Source organism: Phyllobates terribilis, unplaced genomic scaffold (genome assembly GCF_046119375.1).
Source record: "Phyllobates terribilis strain yellow unplaced genomic scaffold, ASM4611937v1 Scaffold_2__4_contigs__length_985480577, whole genome shotgun sequence".
Lineage (NCBI taxonomy): Eukaryota > Metazoa > Chordata > Amphibia > Anura > Dendrobatidae > Phyllobates > Phyllobates terribilis.
In genome coordinates, this window is record NW_027362762.1 from 887,727,870 (window position 1) to 887,748,809 (window position 20,940).

A 20,940-nucleotide genomic window follows, 5' to 3' on the forward strand; every position below is an offset into this window, starting at 1 on the left:
ACTGGGAGACATCTGTCTTTTGGTTTGTTCTCCAAATTGGGGTCGGCGGTGCCGGAGGAGGAGAATTTTTCTGGTGATTTGGAGAGAGTTTGGACTAATGTACGTTGCAACCTTCAAGAGGCTAAAAAGAAGTCCAAGAAGTATTTTGACAGGAAACGTAAGGAGGTTTTGCTTACTGTGGGTGACATGGTTTGGTTGTCCTCAAAGAACCTGTGGTTGAGGATTCCCTCCAAAATACTGGGTCCTCAGTTTGTGGGTCCATTTAAAGTGCTTCAGGTTGTTAACCCGTCGACGGTTAGGTTGGATGTCCCTACTTCCTGGAAGATTAATCCTGTGTTTCATGTTTCCTTGTTGAAAAAAGCTGATGTATCAGATAGGGATGCCACTGTCACAGTTGCTCCTGTGGTGGAAGACGGCGAATATGAAATTTCTGATATCTTGAATTCTAGATGGCATCTAGGGAGATTACAGTATCTTGTCTCCTGGAGGGGTTTCGGTCCCGAAGATAACTCCTGGGTAAGTGCGGATGATATCTCTGCTCCTAGGCTTGTTAGAGCTTTCCACAAGAGGTTTCCGGATAAGCTGGGGCCTGGAGGATCCGGAGGATCCTCATAAAAGAGGGGGTACTGTTAGAACCCTCTGGTTTGTTTTTTCCATCTTGTGTTTTGCGGTCACCTGACCACCTGCCTTTATATTCCAGCTCCGCCCTTTTGGCTGTGCTGGACTTCAGTGTTGTTTGACTGCTTTGCTAGCCAGGTACTTTGGTGCCTTTCTCTGTCAGTTCGCTTGGTCCTTCTGGGACCTCTAGTACCTTTTTGTCAGTTTAACTTTTTGTGTTCTGCAACAACTTCTCTGTTTAGGAGGTTTCCCATTTTTGTTCCAGTCCTTAGTTATTTTAGGGACCCCTACCCTATATGCTTTATGTCTTTGTTCAGACTAGCCGAGGACTAAAGCAGGTCTGTTCGCAAGGAACAGTCAGCCCGCTACATCGTAGGGATTCAGCTGAGTCTTACTGTAGGGACAGCTTTCCCCCTTCTTTCCTTAATACATGTTGCAGATCATAACACCTAGGTCTTTATTCAACCTACAGTATGTTACTATGTTACATGCAGCAAGATGTGGAGGAAGGGGAGGAAGAGCAGCAAGAGGTGGATGTGTGGGGGGGAGGGTTATTGTGGAAGTGAACACATGGGGCTGTCTGTGGTGTTGAAGAGCAAGGCAAGCAATATGCTCTATTTTTTGGGGGATGACCGCCACATCATTAGCATCAAGCAAAACGAGGACTATTGGATAGCCTTGCTTTTAGACTTCGCTTTTACATTCTTGCTGTAAAAGCAAATTGGAGACATTTTTTTTCAGACTTCAGAAAGGAAGTCAAAATTGGTGCATTACGTGGATAAGTTGTGTTCCCTGCTTAGCTTTCACCGGACAGACATCTGGTCATGGCACGTCTCAACAAGAGAGTCGTCTTTGCTTCCCACAGAGCCAACACTCCCCCACCTGTGTCAGCGCTAGGTTTAGAACAAGAAGCTAAGGTAGCAGCTGTGATTACAGTAAATATGACATGATGAATCAGATATTTTACCTGTCGCTGCACTAACCTGATGCACTTTAGGAAAGCGAGATGCAGAACCTGTGCGGAAAAGTTCCATCATATCTGGACTGTGTCTTTACGCCACTAGATTCCCTGACCCATGGACTGTCCCATTTTGCCGTTGGAGTACTGTCTTGTCCAGCCTCTAGTGTACTATCAGAGAGGGTATTCAGCATGGCAGATTGATTTGTCACACCAAAGCGGACCCTATTGTCCTCCGGAAGCATGGAAATCCTTTAATCTCCTGCCTGTTTATCATGTATTTGTATACTGTGCTACTGCTGCCGAGGCTGTTAGGGATGGTTACACACATCCGGATGTCTCCTTGCCTGCCCCATCCTATTATATACTGTGTGTATTTTACTGCTGCCAATGCCACTGCTGCTGCTGCTGATAGGCAGCCGTGCCAATTACATATCCTTGCCTATCCACTATGTTTTATAGCTATATTGTACTGCTTCTGTTGGGACTACCAGTGCTGCCCTTATGTCCTCATGTTGAAAGACATCTCCTTGCCTGCCCATCATATTCTACACAGTGCAGCTACTGCTGTTGCCACATCCACTGCCAGTGCCGACAGATGACCACACACATCTCCTGCTTGTCCATTGTGTTTTATAGCTATACTGTACTACTGGTGTGAATCCTACCCTGTTCAAGTTAAATAACTTGGAAACTGTTCATAGAAAATGGATAATTTTTGCAATATTTCTTAAGAAGATTTCTTCATTTTCAAAACAACAAACTTGTTCTTGATTTGAAAATAAAGGATAATTTTTGGATGGCTGGGTAAGAAGCAATTGCTCCTTCTTTTTCCTAAAAGCAAACTTGTTTCTTATCCCAGTATAGGTATAATTTTTGGAAGGTTAAAAAACTGTACCTTCTTCATTTAGAAAAAGAACAAACCTTTTGCTACTTCCCAAACATGGATCAATTTTGGACCACCGCTTATCAAAAAGCCATAGATTATTTTGTGTACACAAACATCAACAAGGCAGGCATCTGCCACCAAAAAAGATAATTTTTAAAAAATATTTGTTCATTTGAAAAAAAAAAAGAATTAAAAAGTCCATTAACCGTTAGTGTAGTGTGTTGTTAAATGGGCTGTTGCTTAACACCGGTTACTATCTGGTTACTCTATAGCCATACACGTTTAGGCCACTTTGATATTTATATAGCTGTGTTTTTTTTAGAGAGCTCAAAATGAGTTCAGTGCAGTCCTAGGAGACCTCAGACTATTCGCGGTGAACTGATTCGCTGCAAATCTAATTTTTTGGCAAATTTAGAAAAAGCTGGTTAATTAGAATTTCAAAAGATTTCACCATCTCTAAAGTACAGTACAACTTTCTTAGTTTCCTGCTACCTTTAAGCCTACTTTATAGTTTTTGTAAAGGTGTGGAGTCTGAAGGAGGCCTATAATGTCAAATTAATTCTGGAATGCTGCTCAATGTCACGTTGGGCTATGTCACTGAAGGTGATGACTAGTGATGAGCAAGAATGCTCGTTACTCGAGATTTACAAGCATGCTCGGGTGTTTTCCGAGTATCTTCAGCGTGATCGGGTGTTATGTTTGAGTCACTCAAATATAATACACGAGCATGCTGAAGATACTCGCCAAGCATCCAAGCATCCAAGCATGCTCACCGAAAGGGTTAACAGAACACGCTCGTTCATCACTAGTGATGACAAATAGTGGACGCAGGAAACTGAGGATAATAGTGCTGGTGACTGCAGTGGTCTCAGGGAACTTTTGCTTAGCAGCACCGAATAATAATAATCTTTATTTTTAAATAGCGCTAACATATTTTGCAGCGCTTTACATACATTTTCATCACTGTCCCCATCGGGGCTCACAATCTAAATTCCCTATCAGTATGTCTTTGGAGTGTGGGAAGAAACTGGAGAACCCGGAGGAAACCCACACAAACATGGGGAGAACATACAAACTCCTTGCAGATTTTGTCCATCGTGGGATTTAAACCCAAGACCTCAGCGCTGCAAGGCTGCAGTGCTAACCACTGAGCCATCGTGCCCTGTATGGTGTTGCCACTGATAGGATGCTAGTTGAAAATAATTCTGTAAACATAACCTTAAACTAAAATGTAGAGACTTCACATTTTACAAACAATATTGTTAGAAGCCTATTGATATTAGGCTGCGTGCCCACTATGCGTTTTTTAAGCATTTCCGCAGTGGCAATTCCGCTGCAGAAACGCTTAAAAAACGCTTGGTAGAAGGTCTGCCATATGCCCCAATGATAATCCGCATGTGCTGTGCACATGCTGCGGACATTTCCGCTGCGGATTATCATTGCGGAAAAAAACGCAGCACTACCAATTATTTTGCTGAAGAGCAGCATTTTAGCCGCCATTGACTTGCATTGGACTGCATGGAATACGCATCACTGCATCTTCACATGCTTGATTCCATGCGTTTTAATGTGCGGATGGTACCCGGGTTTGGAGAAGAGGAGACTCTGCTCCGGACTTGGATACCATAGAACCTGTAAAAAAAAAAGAATAAAATAAAAAAATATACATTATACTTACCTTCTGATGGCCCCCGGTGTCCTTAGCGATGCGTCTTGGCTTGCCGGCAGCTCGCAGTAGACTAAAAGGACCTGCAGTGACGTCATTTAGTCATGTGACAGGTCACGCGACTGCTCACGTCGGCAGGTCCTTAAAAATCTATCCCAAGCTGCCGGCAAGCCGAGACAAGGACACCAGGGGCCATCATTAGGTAAGTATAATATTTTTTATTTTTTACCATTCTTTCGGTCACACTATATAAATCCATGCCGGTTGCATGGATTTATATAGTGTGACCAAGTTGTCAAGCACTTTCCAAGTGATGCTAAAATCACTTGGAAAGCGCTTGTCAACCCGCATGCAGAAATGCATGTGAAGAACGCTTCACATCCGCATGTCCCTGGCAGGAAAATGCATGTACAATCCGCATGTACAATCCGCATGCGTTTTTTCTGCCTGGGAGATGCAGAAACGCTCAGGAAAAATCCGGAGCATTTCTGCATCGTGGGCACATAGCCTTTAAAGGGTTCAAGTGAATCAGAGATGAGGAACAGTATCAGACCATTAAACAATGTACGGAACCAGATAACAGCTTATTGGTAGGGGTGTCAGGTGTTAGACCTCCACTGGGCTTATATTGTTGACCTTTCCATAGGATAGGACTTCAATATGTTAGTTCGCAACAACACCATTAAATAATAAAATCAATATAGTTTCAGTAAGGCACAAAAATGACTTACAGTTACTCAGTGCCTGACAGAGAAGTGTGGTCTGCTTCTCTGAATGCTTCATGTAATCTCCCATCAGCCTAGACTGATAGTCTTGTTGTTGCTGGAGAACTTGTTCATGAAATCTGTTTTGTTGCTGTTGATGTTTCATTTGTTCTAGAACGGTGGTTAATACTATGTTTTGGTGTTTCATTTGTTCTAGAACGATGGTTAATACTATGTTTTGGTACTCTTTATGTTGCTTTTGATGTTCAGTCATAAACTTCATAAACAAATCCACAGAAATCTAAAATACAAGAAAGAAAGAGCTTGAGAAAGGCTTCAAATTAGAAGCTGAAACATTGCATGTATCTGTGTGAATAAAGTTCACTTTATTCACTCACTTTCATTGGAGTGCTGCTTCCATTCATTTTTTTTCTATTTTTTCTAAAACACAAGAAAGATGCACAGATGCAGACTCTTTACTGAAAGAGCAGTAAGACTTTGGAACTCTCTGACACATGAAAATGTAATGGTTGATTCACTACAAAAGTATAAGGAGGGGCTGGATGCTTTTCTAGAAAAATATAATATTACAGGTTATGAATACTAGATTCTGTGACGGGACATTGATCCAGGGAACTAGTGTTTGCCATGACAATTCATGGCCAAATAACGGCCTTAGAGTCTACCAGCTATATTGATCTGCTCAGAAGTTATCAAAATTTAGGTGGTAAAAATAAACTTTTTCATTCCAGTCATGCCACTTTGCATTAATTCCTGAAAAGTACCTAAAGGGTTAATAAACTACCTGAAAGCAATTTTGAATATGTTGAGGGGTGTGATTTTTAAAATGGCCCCATTTTTAGGTGGTTTCCAATATATGAAACTCCCAAAGTCACTTAAAAACTGAACAGGTCCCTATAAAAATAAGTCTTGTAAATTTCCTTAAAATAATAAAAAATTTCTGCTACATTTTTAAACCTTTTAAACATGCTAACAAAATAAAACAACATTTTACAAATGGCGCTGATGTAAGGCAGACATGAAGCATGTTGTTTTTTAACCATTTTGTGTGATATGACTACCTGGATAAAAGGGATAATCTTTTAAAGTTTGAAAATTGCATTTTTTTTTACTTTTTGGTCAAATTTCTGATATTTTTTATAAATAAATGCAAAACATATCAAAATAAATTTATCATTACTATAAAGTATAATGTGTCACGAAAAAACAATCTCAACGCTGGGATATGTTAAAGCATTCCAGAGTTATTACTGCATAAAGTGATACTGGTCAAATTTTAAAAAAATTGGTCCGGTCACTAAGGGGTTAAATATTTAAATAGTATGTCTGAGTTATACATTATATCATCACTTGGTAACACTATGGAAATACAAATACATCTGCTGAATATTTATAAGAAAAAAACATAAAGTACCTCAGAAGTTGACGACTGATGTGCCGGTGCTGGATCCTTACATTTCTCTTGTTCAAAATCTTTTTCTTCTTCTAGGATGTCAGGTGTAATTTCAGCTTCATTGTTGAGTTCTTTAACCTGTAATATAAAACACAATGGGACTTGATTATGAAAGCTGTCGGACAATAAAACTGTCTTTGTCAGAGAACAGCTATAATTTATTAGACTGTTCTAGAAAAATGAAAGCTCTGACTGGTTGCTATAAGAAAGACAATGTTCCTCTCATACAGTTTTGATTAACTGGACCAAACATCTTAAGCAATTAAAACTACTATATAAAGTTACTATTCAATAGTAATATAATAGTTAGATTAGTGTCTAGTGAGACTTTACTATGGGATAAAAATAGTGCATCTTGGGAGGTCGCCAAATTCTCAATAAATAGTATATTACTACTTTAACCATAGAGTCTCTTTGATAGAATTTTGGATTTACCTAATGAATCTATTTCTATTAGCAATGTCAGGAATATGGTATATATAGATGTTACAAGTAAACAGTGTTTTTGGCATCAGTATTAACTACAAATACATAAAAATTTATCTATACTAATGTATATATGTATTATTGGTCAATGTTAAATTATTTTATAAGAAATTAATTACATAAAACTTTAAAGGGAATCTGTCATATGTAAAATAACGCTATTAACCTACAGTACACCTGTTGGTGCAGTCTCCACTACACTACATCAGTAGATAGTCTCCACTTTACAACTACAGTTGGTAATCTCCAGTACACTACACTAGTTGGTGCAGTCTGCACTACACTACATCAGTAGATAGTCTCCATACAATATGCTATACCAGTTTGTAGTCTCCACTACAATACATCAGTAGGTAGTCTCCACCATACTATAACAGTTGGTAGTATCCACCATGCTATAACAGTTGGTAGTATCCACTACTCTATACCAGTTTTGTCTAGTCTCCACAAGAGAAAACAGTACAGTCAATACAACTAGCTTGAATTTATATTTTTTAACCAAAATTAAAATTAGAAATACACGACTGAAGCAAAATATAAAAAAGTAGCCAAAGTCGGTAATTATTTTTTATACAATTGAAAAATGTTGTTCTTTTGTATTCAATTTTGGCAGAGCGGAAGTGCAGCCATTTTGTTTTTCACTTTTGAATCACAGTCCCAGAAGCTGAAGGACATTTTGGCCTATTATTAATGATTGTATTTGTTGACAATCATTTTGTGAGAAACTTATTCAGAGGTAACAACCAATATGGTTCAACTTCCTGCTGTCTTGGCTCATTTTGAATTTTAGATTTTCCACAGTGGTTCATCTGTAATGCGAGATTTCTATATCTACCATTAACAGCTCACAGCAGCAGCTCAAGTAACATGGCCACCCCATAATCATTTACAAGTAATAAAATCCAAAAATCTACAAAACATTGTAAGAAAAAACATTTTTTCATGTCTGGATTTTGAAATGAACAAATATTGGTGATACGTTCCGTTAAAAATGGAATGCTTATTTACAAAACTACACTGTCCACATTGGATGCTAATGTGCCCCAAAATTTTAGATATCTGTGAGTTGGTCATACTTTTAGTTGCTGCTGTTTATTCAGTTTTTTTATCATACAAGTTTTCAAGTCCTGATATTGATCATGTAGCTCTGCTTGGTGTTTAATAGTTTTTGTTTCTCTCTAGAGGAAAGAAGACATTTTCACAGGTTAGGTGTTGCACACTGATAGATTTTTTTAATCTTTTTAATGCAATCTATTATTTTGAAATCTTTCTTTCAACAGTTTCATAATGTATTTCACACACCTAAGAGCTGCCAAGGAGAAACTTATCACCAGCAGTGGAGGCATTCTGATGATGTATCATAAATACACAGATTATAAAACATAGAAAACCATGGGACAGCAGTTTTATGTCACTCATCTGTTACTGGCTGCCATTATATAGGAGCAAGTGCAGTGTGATGAGACTCAATCTCCTCTACAAAGCCAAAGGAATAATGAGAAATGTAAGATGCATTAGGGAAACCATATCAGAGGAAAACAGAACCAAAATGACAAAAAAATATAGAAATGACACATCAGCTAAGAAAAAACTTAAAGAAATGAACTGGAATATAAGTTGGTGTGCATGGAACGCATAGGTGCATGCTCACACTGAGCACAGGTTGCTGGGATGCAACACGCAGACAAGAACAAAGTGGAAGTCACCAACTTAACAATTTATCTTGTTAACACAGATATATGGAGAGGGTAGTTTTGTAGGAAGCAAATAATTCAATTACAGGATATTAATAGTATACAATATTGGCATAGATGACAATAAAAACATAAGACTTGCAGCAGGAATCCTCTGCGCTATCTAACTACTTCTATGTAGGTGCGATGTTAACTACACTAAGAAAGCCACTAAAATGGTTCTCCAACACAGTTCACTTAAATTCAGGAGCTAACGAGGGACACCGATATTTCTCGTTAGGCTGCAAGTCCTTCTAACAAAGTAAAGTAATGCTCTATGGGCAGGGCCGGCCTCAGGTTTTTGTGGGCCCCGAGCGAAAGAGTCTCAATGGGCCCCTTTAACAAATATTATGATTCCAGATGCACCCCTTAAGTGTGTAAGCCCCCCAACATGCAGCATCAGTAAAATTCCACATGCAAGAGGAATGAAATGCAACATCACCCCCTTACATATGCAAGGCGCCAACATGCAACATAAAGGGTATGTGCACACGGTCAGTAAACGCTGCTGATTGGATGCAGCACACTTGCACTGCGTGCAAACCACAGCATTCGACATTACAAGCAAAGTGGATGGAATTTGAAGAAATCCCATGCCCACTATGCATCTGCAGGCACCTGCGGATCACCCACGGACACGGACATGTGTCACGTCTTTCCATCAATTTCTCTTGCGGAGTCGCTAGTCTCCGCAAGAGAAATTAGATCAGTGCAATGTATAGGATGGGGTGAATCCACATGGTTCAATGAACACATGCGGATTCACCTGCATGCAGTGCTTTGGACGCAGTATAAAGTATACTGTGTTCAAAGCGTTGACAGTACGGATGGTGTGCACATAACTCATTCCCTGTAAAAGCCCCCACAACATGCAGCACATGCATGCATCACCCCCTTCCCTGTGCTAGACCCTCAACATCACCCACTTACATATGCAAGTCCCCAACATGCAACATCACTTCCCTAAGCAATTCCGCACAATATGCAGTGCCATACATGCATCACTCCCTTCCCTCTGCTAGACCCTCAACATCACCCACTTATATATGCAAGTCCCCAACATGCAACATCACTTCCCTATGCAATTCCCCACAATATGCAGTGCCATGCATGTGACGCGCCCCCTGGGCCATGTTGTGTAGCGTTGCGCATGCGGGGAATACCCGGAGCCGGATCTGATAGGGGTAGTAGTCCTCGTGGCGGTGACCCGGTCCGTGCCCAGGGTGTCAAACTAAGTGGCGGTGCTTGGCATAAGATGTTATAGAGTTCGACTACGCCACCCGTTGAATGCGGTTATGAAACCGCCACTGCAGGGCAGACCGCTGAGGCCGGTGGTACGGTTGTGCAGCGTGGATAGTATAACCCCCAACGGGAGGGGTATGGCCTCAGGGCAGCGGATGTGGATGATGGGGATAGCAGAATTGCACGCAGGCACCAGGAACCACTCAGAGACGGTGCGGTGTAGTTCAGGGTCTTTACTGGTGGCAAAGGTAGACCCTCCCGGGAGTACTGGCTAGCGATCGGGGCCTGGTCAGTCCGTGAGCAGATAGGATCTCCCCTGGCCAGGCGGAGTTGTAGGCCTCCCCAACTAATTGTACTCTTCCTGGCTACCTTGCTAGAAGCGGGTAGAAGTAGCCCACGTCCCTGAGTGTACCGTGTGGTGCTCACCCGTATGGCCGGTGACTCGGGGCCTTCTGGTAGCCTCCGCTCCACGCCGGCGCTGCTGGTCCCTTGCGTGTGACCGTGCCTTCGGGTTTCTTGGCCAGAGGACCTGAAATCCCCTGCCGGTCGGTTTCTGCTGCTGGGTATGGATCAGTCCCCACAGCCTCGGACTCCGTGTCCGGTGAGATCTCTTCAGTCAGGATGAGCTCTACAGCTTCCAGTCCCTGACTCCCTCTATCACTGCTCCCACAGAGCTCCTGATCTTGCTCTCCCTGTATCTGCTCCACTCCAGACCAGACTGTGTCTCTGTCTGGGACTCCTCTTCTTCTCACTAACCCTGCCTCAGCCCCAGTTTATATAGGGGAAGTCCTTCCCCTCCCAGGACTGGGCAGGAGGTGTGGCATGCTTAGGGTACCTGACCAGGAGACCTCCCACCTGCTCTCAGACGTAATATTGCTATTACTGTGGTAACCAGACCCCTGGGGTTCCACACATGCATCACCCCTTTCACTGTGCAAGCCCCACAACATGCAGGAAGCCCTGTGCATGAAGCATCAGCACATTTTATGTACATCATCTTCCCCCCCTTCCCTGTGCAAGACCCACAACATACTACATTAAAGGGGTTATCCGCTACTAGGACAAACCCTGGCACCCGTGCGACACATGACCCTGGCACCCAGTCAGCGCTGGAGTCACTGTCCCCACCTTCGTACAAATCGAACATCAACAGGAAGTCAGGGCTGTAGCTGATCTCAGACTTCCTCTTCATGTTCAGTTTGTACAAAGTTGGGGACAGTGACGCCAGTGCTGACTGGGTGCCAGGGTCATGTGTCACAACAACCGCACTGGAGCCCAGAGCCCGCTTGTACCGACACCACTGTAACGGCATCAGAGCTGAGTATAGGCTTTTTTATTTTATCTGGGCCAAGCGTGGGGTATGATCAGGGGTTGTCTTAGCAGTGGACAATCCCTTCCCTGTGAAAGGCCCCACAACATCCAGCACATGTATGTATCACTACCTTCTATGTGCAAGACCCTCAACATTACACCTTTAGTTATGTAAGCCCTCACAACCTGCAGAACTGTGCACATTCTGTGTGCAAGACCCACTACATGCAACCCTCATGTAATAACCTGATCCACATTTGTATGCCCCAAAACACAGTATCAGACCATTTACACTTTGTCCTATACATAAAAACTAAATACATAATTGCTGTCTCCACACTGACCACTTATGCAGCTCCTCAGCCATCCCAGGATCTGTAGTGAAGCATCACCTCATATACAGCAGCCTCAGCAGCACCACGTTGCTTCCTGTTATCGGTGGGCACTGAACTGGAGGAGCCGCCGCCCCTTCCAATCGCATCATCACCTCCCGGCAGCAACTCCATTTTAGACACTCACAGAGCAAGCAGCGTTGTCCCAGACTACCAGTGGGAACCTCTGTTAGTCCAGGGCCCCGGCACTTGCCCGGGTGCGCCTGGTGGTGACGCCGGCCCTGTCTATGGGCCTTCCTCACACTGGCTGGCCCCCATCCTGCCTGCTGCACAACCACAGACCAAACCCTGTACCGTACATCAGCGTTGGAAGTAATGGCCCGTTTCACTCGCGCCTCCAGATCACCGCAACGAACGTCCAGTTCTGGATTGGGGTCCACCCCCAGTCTTTGGTGCATGACCTGTGACGGTCATCTATCAGGCCCGGACGGATGAGGGCTGGGTCTCGAGTCTTGAACGCCGCAGTCTAGTTCACGGGTTTTGACTGCTGACGGGCCAGTCTTCAGGTCTTGACTGGCGTAGTCTGGTTCACGAGGCTTGACTGGCGAAGTCTGTACCCTGCTCACTGGATAACAATGCCCAGCAGGTCTAGGTCTACAAGCACATAGTGGTAACTCGGCCGCGGTGTCCCTCTCAACAGACATCCTGCTGGTTCCACTTCTTGGTTCCGAATCCCTTCCTGCCTTGTCACTCCGGCCTTTTCTATTGGGTATCTGAGCCACCGATGTCACCTGACCCGGTGCTCTTTTTAGACCTGTCTTTCTCTCATCCTTTAGTTCTACAGGGTTCTGTTTCAACAGTAGGTGGCAGTCTCCAGTCTTAAATGCCGCACAGTGCTGGGGAATCTCATCTTCCACGGTACACCCCCTAACATGTGAGCTGGAAGTCTCTTTTGCAATGTAAGTCTATGGGGCCTCGTTCTGAGCCTTGTTCACACACTCCAAAGACTTACACTATAAAAGTCACTTCTGAGTACGCAGAGCGCACTGTGACGTAAAGAACCTCTAGAGCGGTGATGTCACTGAGAAGAGAAGAGCTGCCCAGGATACTGGAAAAAACTGAGATATCTGAATATATTATTACATTTACACTACAGTACATCCACATATGCACACATTTAATGAAAAAAATAATCATAGGAGGGTTTCTTTAAGTATCTAAATAGTATGTCTGAATTATACAGTATATCATCTCATGATAAAACTACGGAAATACAAATACATTTGCTGAATATTTATAAGAAATAACATAAAGTACCTCAGAAGTTGATGACTGATGTATCGGTGCTGGATCCTTACATTTCTCTTCTTTTTCTTCTTCTTGGATGTCAGGTCTAATTTCAGCTTCATTGTTCAGTTCTTTAACCTGTAATATAAAATACAAAGGGACTTGATTATGAAAGCTGTGGGACAGTGAAACTATACAGTTTTGATTAACTGGACCAAACATTTTAAGCAAATAAACTATATAATGTCAAGTAGAAGAGATAACTACTCAATAGTAATATAATAGTTAGATTAGTGTCTAGTGAGACTTTACTATGGGCTAAAAATAGTGCGTCTTGTGAGGTTGACAAATTCTCAATAAATAGTATATTACTACTTTATGGACTAACCATAAAGTCTCTTTTATAGAATTTTGAATTTACCTAATGAATCTATTAGCAATGTCAGAAATATGGTATATACAGTGCTGGCCAAAAGTATTGGCACCCCTGCAATTCTGTCAGATAATACTCAGTTTCTTCCTGAAAATGATTGCAATCACAAATTCTTTGGTATTATTCTCTTCATTTAATTTATCTTCAATGAAAAAAACACAAAAAGAATTGTCCTAAAGCAAAATTGGATATAATTCCACACCAAACCTAAAAAAAGGGGGTGGACAAAAGTATTGGCACCCTTTGAAAAATCATGTAATGCTTTTCTAATTCGTGTAATTAACAGCACCTGTAACTTACCTGTGGCACCTAACAGGTGTTGGCAATAAGTAAATCACACTTGCAGCCAGTTAACATGGATTAAAGTTGACTCAACCTCTGTCCTGTGTCCTTGTGTGTACCACATTGAGCATGGAGAAAAGAAAGAAGACCAAAGAACTGTCTGAGGACTTGAGAAACCAAATTGTGAGGAATCATGAGCAATCTCAAGGCTACAAGTCCATCTCCAAAGACCTGAATGTTCCTGTGTCTTCTGTGCGCAGTGTCATCAAGAAGTTTAAAGCCCATGGCACTGTGGCTAACCTCCCTAGATGTGGACGGAAAAGAAAAATTGACGAGAGATTTCAACGCAAGATTGTGCAGATGGTGGATAAAGAACCTCGACTAACATCCAAACAAGTTCAAGGTGCCCTGCAGTCCGAGGGTACAACAGTGTCAACCCGTACTATCCGTCGGCGTCTGAATGAAAAGCGACTGTATGGTAGGATACCCAGGAAGACCCCACTTCTTTCCTCGAGACATAAAAAAGCCAGGCTGGAGTTTGCCAAAACTTACCTGAGAAAGCCTAAAACGTTTTGGAAGAATGTTCTCTGGTCAGATGAGACAAAAGTAGAGCTTTTTGGGAAAAAGCATCAACATAGAGTGTACAAGATGAAAAAAGAGGCATTCAAAGAAAAGAACACGGTCCCTACAGTCAAACATGGTGGAGGTTCCCTAATGTTTTGGGGTTGCTTTGCTGCCTCTGGCACTGAACTGCTTGACCGTGTGCATGGCATTATGAAGTCTGAAGACTACCAACAAATTTTGCAGCATAATGTAGGGCCCAGTGTGAGAAAGCTGGGTCTGCCTCAGAGGTCATGGGTCTTCCAGCAGGACAATGACCCAAAACACACTTCCAAAAGCACTATAAAATGGTTTGAGAGAAAGCACTGGAGACTTCTAAGGTGGCCAGCAATGAGTCCAGACCTGAATCCCATAGAACACCTGTGGAGAGATCCAAAATGGCAGTTTGGAGAAGGCACCCTTCAAATATCAGGGACCTGGAGCAGTTTGCCAAAGAAGAATGGTCTACAATTCCAGCAGAGCATTGTAAGAAACTCATTGATGGTTGTTCGCAGTAATTTTGGCTAAAGGTTGTGCAACCAAGTATTAGGCTGAGGGTGCCAATACTTTTGTCCGGCCCTTTTTTGGAGTTTTATGTGAAATGATCACTGATTTGATTTTTGCTTCATTCTCTTTTGTGTTTTTTTCCTTGCAAGCAAATTAAATGAAGAGAAAAATACCAAAGAATTTGTGATTGCAATCAGTTTCAGGAAGAAACTGAGTATTATCTGACAGAATTGCAGGGGTGCCAATACTTTTGGCCAGCACTGTATACAGTACAGACCAAAAGTTTGGACACACCTTCTCATTTAAAGATTTTTTTGTATTTTCATGCCTATGAAAATTGTACATTCACACTGAAGGCATCAAAACTATGAATTAACACATGTGGAATTATATACTTAACAAAAAAGTGTGAAACAACTGAAAATATGTCTTATATTCTAGGTTCTTCAAAGTAGCCACCTTTTGCTTTGATGACTGATTTTTACACTCTTGGCATTCTCTTGATGAGCTTCAAGAGGTAGTCTGTACTGTATGAAACAGGCAAAATCATTTAAAGCATAATTTGTGAGTTATTAGAGAATAGTCCCTCGTTCGGGACCATCATAATTTAGAAAATAGTGGTTTATGAAGAGTATCTTTGGTCTGGATGACTTGGTCAGTCTGTGGATAATATACATAGCTCATTGATAATTTAATGACCAAAATGTAGTTCATTATTTCTCCTGTGGTGGCACTGCAGAGGAATTGCTTGATTGCTCCCAGTTTCCCCCACATTTGATAGTGGAGGTGCCAGCAGCAGGACACCCTGTCATTTTTTTTCAGTGGATCCTATTACTTCCTTTCACTGGTAAGGCTAATCCAAGTCTTTATAGCCCAAAAGCCATAAGATATATAGGATATGATTTACGGTGCATGCCCAAGTAGAGCTGAGCAAAATGATTTGCAGAACTCTGGTTCGATGTCCTCATTGATACTTTGTGGCAGCCAGACAAGGGCAGTGTTTATTTCACTAGCCTACTCTCAAAAGCCAGCATCCTTGTCACTTGGCCTCATTCGAAGTCATGCCATACATCCTGGGGGCCTAATAATCACAAGAGACACCCATGTTGCTGACATTCGAGGGCCAGCCGAGGAAGTGTGCACTGGCATTGTCTGACTGCCATGGAGCACCAATGAGGATGCTGGTTCAGGGTATTGAAAATCTTTTAGCATAATTATATACCCTCTCTATGCTCAACGTTGGTCCTCCACTGGCAGCAACCTTTGAAGACCCTAATGAGAAAACAGAAGTCATTTTTTTTTAAAGCTTACAGTATGTTCTCTTTGCTTTAACATACACATATGTACACTGTAAGTGGAAGTGTGGAAGCGTCAAGACTTTTTTTTTTGTAAAAGCTTTGCAGTCATTGAATAAATGGTGCAAGCCCTCCTGAATATTTAAGAAACCAAATTCTGTGTTTGCTAACCTGGATCAATTTTTCATTTACTTTATCCAGGCAGTAAGCTGCCACATGGGGGGATAGAAGTTTCAAGTCTTCTACTGAGATGGAAGAAATTTTATGCTTTTCAGCATATTCTTCTATAGCTTCTTCGGTGAATTTGCTGTATGCTGAAATCAAATCTAAAAAGGAGAAAAAATCTAATGGTCACTAAATAATATAATAGAAGCCTTAAGTGCTAAACTGTACAATTCTTTATAGACAGTAAATTATATTACATTTGACACATGACCGCATACTTGCCTTTTATCTCTGGATTATTAATTATTTACTAAAGCTAATATCACATAAATAATTATAATTTGTCATTTTTAGCTGTAAATGACATATGTTTTTATGTATTACCACAAGAAATGTTGTGTCCTTCCCTCTGCATGATTTTGGTAAGTGCTAATTTTTTCTCTGTAACTGAGTGATCTCTATGGGTGGGCTGTTCCAAGTGTGACGATGCAGAACTGTGCTGTTCGTCCTGACCAATCAACTGCCTCTCTTGGCTGCTTTAACAAAAGTTCGATTAGTTGTCCAACAGAGAAATAACTTTTTTTAGGCATGGATGGTTTTAAAATAAAAAAATATAGGCCTATTTCACCTTCCACTGCAAATCAAGCGCAGGCCACTCCAGAGGTCGGTAACGGCTCCGGAAGTGGTGTTTGCTCAATTTGGAAGTCACAGGACCGATACACTGTATTCAGGATCAATGTTATACTGATCCTGCATACTATTCATGTGCTCTAAGCTTGCTCTGTTGGAGAGTAAAACATGTGGAACAATATGTGTGTGTGGGTATAATTTGTGTGTAATGTTTGTATGTGTGTTGTGTGTATGTAATGTATTTGAATGCAATGTGTGTATGTATGTGTATGTAATATGTGTATGTAATGTGTGTGGTTGTATATGTATGTATGTAATGTGTGTGTTGGATGTATGTGTAATCTGTTTCCAATGTGTATGTAAGTTTATGTATTGTCATGTATGTATATTTGTGTGTGTTTAATTTGGATGTTTGTGGGTATAGTGAATATATAAATATATTATGTATTGTTTTTCATGACTATATAATATGCCACACTGTATATATGTGTTTAGTATGGCAGCTCTAGAGGGGTAATAAACATTAACTTGGCATTTAAAGTGTTAATTACCATGATGAAGCTGCGATTACATGTTGCGGCACTGTTGCTTTTCTTTGCTGTGAATGCGGTAGAGCTACAATAATGATTTTTACCACAATTTTGGACATTTGCAGCAAAAAATGCAAAAAAAATAAAACAGCCTTAAAGGGTTGACTGGGCAAAAGATGCTCATTACATGTTGATTGTATTCTGTAAAGATAATAAAAGAAAGTATACCCATCTGCTGTCATTCTCCTGGATCCATAGCAGGCCACTCCATGGTTTGCACCAACACCAGAAAAAATGACCATGACACTCTACTAGCCGTATCACTTCAGTTTATGATATCCTAAAGTGACTTGAACTACGTGTCATCAGATGTTTTTCCAATGATTTAAGTCACCTGACCACTTCAACCTATCACAAGCTGCAGTTTCCCTGTGTCTGGTTAAACTGCATTGTTATTACTGTTATTTTTACAAAATCCAAACCCCAGGTGACCAGCTCCCTTTGCCCAGTCAATCCGTTTAATCGGCTTTCTAAATGGCTTGTACCATTTTAAATGTCAGGATTACTACATCATAGCATATAATGATATATCATTCCTGTATTTGTATAGTATAGTGCTGCAATGTACAGTTTATCTGTCGTTAAGCAGTCTAATGCACATATGCACATGTATTATATTGGGAATATGTTTTTGACATATCACCACTGCATAAACATTAGGTTAGCTTCTGTAAATGAGAATGGATTATAAACATGTTTAACTTATCTTTGCATCTTTACCTTACTTATTATGAAAAATAATTTTATATATATATATATATATATATATATACAGTACAGACCAAAAGTTTAGACACACATTCTCATGTAAAGATTTTTTCTGTATTTTCATGACTTTGAAAATTGTACATTCACACTGAAAGCATCATAACTATGAATTAAAACATGTGGAATTACAAATTTAACAAAAAAGTGTGAAACAACTGAAAATATGTCTTATATTCTAGGTTCTTCAAAGTAGCCACCCTTTGCTTTGATGACTGCTTTGCACATTCTTGGCATTCTCTTGATGAGCTTCAAGAGGTAGTCACCGGAAATGGTCTTCCAATAATCTTGAAGGAGTTCCCAGAGATGCTTAGCACTTGTTGGCACTTTTGCCTTCACTCTGCGGTCCAGCTCACCCCAAACCATCTTGATTGGGTTCAGGTCTGGTGACTGTGCAGGCCAGGTCATCTGGCGTAGCACCCCATCACTCTCCTTCTTGGTCAAATAGTCCTTACACAGCCTGGAGGTGTGTTTGGGGTCATTGTCCTGTTGAAAAATAAATTATGGTCCAACTAAACGCAAACCGGATGGAATAGCATGCCGCTGCAAGATGCTGTGGTAGCCATGCTGGTTCAGTATGCCTTCAATTTGAATAAATCCCCAACAGTGTCACCAGCAAAGCACCCCCACACCATCGCACCTCCTCCTCCATGCTTCACGGTGGGAACCAGGCATGTAGAATCCATCCGTTCACCTTTTCTGCGTCGCACAAAGACACGGTGGTTGGAACCAAAGACCTCAAATTTGGACTCATCAGACCAAAGCACAAATTTCCACTGGTCTAATGTCCATTCCTTCTGTTCTTTAGCCCAAACAAGTCTCTTCTGCTTGTTGCCTGTCCTTAGCAGTGGTTTCCTAGCAGCTATTTTACCATGAAGGCCTGTTGCACAAAGTCTCCTCTTAACAGTTGTTGTAGAGATGTGTCTGCTGCTAGAACTCTGTGTGGCATTGACCTGGTCTCTAATCTGAGCTGCTGTTAACCTGCGATTTCTGAGGCTGGTGACTCGGATAAACTTATCCTCAGAAGCAGAGGTGACTCTTGGTCTTCCTTTCCTGGGGCGGTCCTCATGTGATTCAGATTCTTTGTAGCGCTTGATGGTTTTTGCAACTGCACTTGGGGACACTTTCAAAGTTTGCCCAATTTTTCGGACTGACTGACCTTCATTTCTTAAAGTAATGATGGCCACTCGTTTTTCTTTACTTAGCTGTTTTTTCTTGCCATAATACAAATTATAACAGTCTACTCAGTAGGACTATCAGCTGTGTATCCACCAGACTTCTGCACAACACAACTGATGGTCCCAACCCCATTTATAAGGCAAGAAATCCTACTTATTAAACCTGACAGGGCACACCTGTGAAGTGAAAACCATTTACGGTGACTATCTCTTGAAGCTCATCAAGACAATGCCAAGAGTGCGCAAAGCAGTCATCAAAGCAAAAGGTGGCTACTTTGAAGAACCTAGAATATAAGACATATTTTAAGTTGTTTCAGACTTTTTTGTTAAGTATATAATTCCACATGTGTTAATTCATAGTTTTGATGCCTTCAGTGTGAATGTACAATTTTCAAAGTCATGAAAATACAGAAAAATCTTTAAATTTGAAGGTGTGTCCAAACTTTTGGTCTGTACTGTGTATATATATATATATATGTATATATATATATATATATATATATAGTGGGCACGGAAAGTATTCAGACCCCTTTAAATGTTTCACTCCTTGATTCATTGCAGCCCATCTTGACTAAAAAAAACAGAAATGTAGAAATTTTTGCAAATTTATTAAAAAAGAAAAACTGAAATATCACATGGTCATAAGTATTCAGACCCTTTGCTCAGACACTCATATTTAAGTAACATGTTGTCCATTTCCTTGTGATCCTCCTTGAGATGGTTCTACTCCTTCATTGGAGTCCAGCTGTGTTTAATTAAGCTGATAGGACTTGATTTGGAAAGGCACACACCTGTCTATATAAGACCTCACAGCTCAAAGTACATGTCAGACCAAATGAGAATCATGAGCTCAAATAAACTGCCCAAGGAGCTCAGAGATATAATTGTGGCAAGGCACAGATCTGGCTAAGGTTACAAAAGAATTTATGCATTACTCAAGGTTCCCAAGAGCACAGTGGCCTCCATAATCCTTAAATGGAAGAAGTTTGAGACCACCAGAAATCTTCCTAGACCTGGCCGTCCAACCAAACTGAGCAATCGTGGGAGAAGAGCCTTGGCGAGAGAGGTAAAGAAGAACCCCAAGATCACTGTGGCTGAGCTCCAGATATGCAGTAGGGAGATGAGAGAAAGTTCCACAAAATCAACTATCACTGCAGCCCTCCACCAGTCGGGCATTTATGGCAGAGTGGCCCGGCAGAAGCCTCTCCACAGTGCAAGACATATGAAAGCCCGCACAGAGTCTGCTCAAAAACACATAAAGGACTCTCAGACTATGAGAAATAAGATTCTCTGGTCTGATGAGATGAATATAGAACTTTTTGGTGATAATTCTAAGTGGTATGTGTGGAGAAAACCAGGCACTGCTCATCACCTGCCCAATACAATTCCAACAGTGAAACATGGTGGTGGCCGCATCATGCTATGGGGGTGTTTTTCAGCTGCAGGGACAGGACGACTGGTTGCAATTGAAGGAAACATGAATGCGGCCAAGTACAGAGATATCCTAGATGAAAACCTCTTTCAGAGTCCTCTGGACCTCAGACTTAGCCAAAGGTTCACCTTCCAACAAGACAATGACCCTAAGCACACAACTAAAATGGTCAAAGGAGTGGCTTCAGAACAACTCTGTGACCATTCTTGACTGGCCCAGCCAGAGCCCTGACCTAAACCCAATTGAACATCTCTGGAGAGACCTGAAAATGGCTGTCCTCCAACGTTCACCATCCAACCTGATGGAACTGGAGAGGATCTGCACGGAAGAATGGCAGAGGATCCCCAAATCCAGGTGTGAAAA

General features: G+C 41.4%; 1 protein-coding gene across 3 annotated transcripts in view; it reads right to left on the reverse strand.

Moving 5' to 3' along the window:
• LOC141253043 (uncharacterized) overlaps positions 1-20,940 on the reverse strand; it is a 160,458-nt gene that overhangs the window by 94,044 nt on the left and 45,474 nt on the right. For 2 of the 3 annotated variants that reach the window (XM_073670805.1, XM_073670804.1), the window contains exons 2-6: positions 15,989-16,143; positions 12,731-12,838; positions 7,872-7,973; positions 6,271-6,387; positions 4,863-5,136 (exon numbers count right to left, since the gene is read on the reverse strand). In XM_073670805.1, the coding sequence (XP_073526906.1) occupies positions 4,863-5,136; positions 6,271-6,387; positions 7,872-7,973; positions 12,731-12,838; positions 15,989-16,143 (756 nt within the window). The remainder of the gene's footprint in view (positions 1-4,862; positions 5,137-6,270; positions 6,388-7,871; positions 7,974-12,730; positions 12,839-15,988; positions 16,144-20,940) is intronic. The other variant, XM_073670807.1, reaches the window with a different exon arrangement.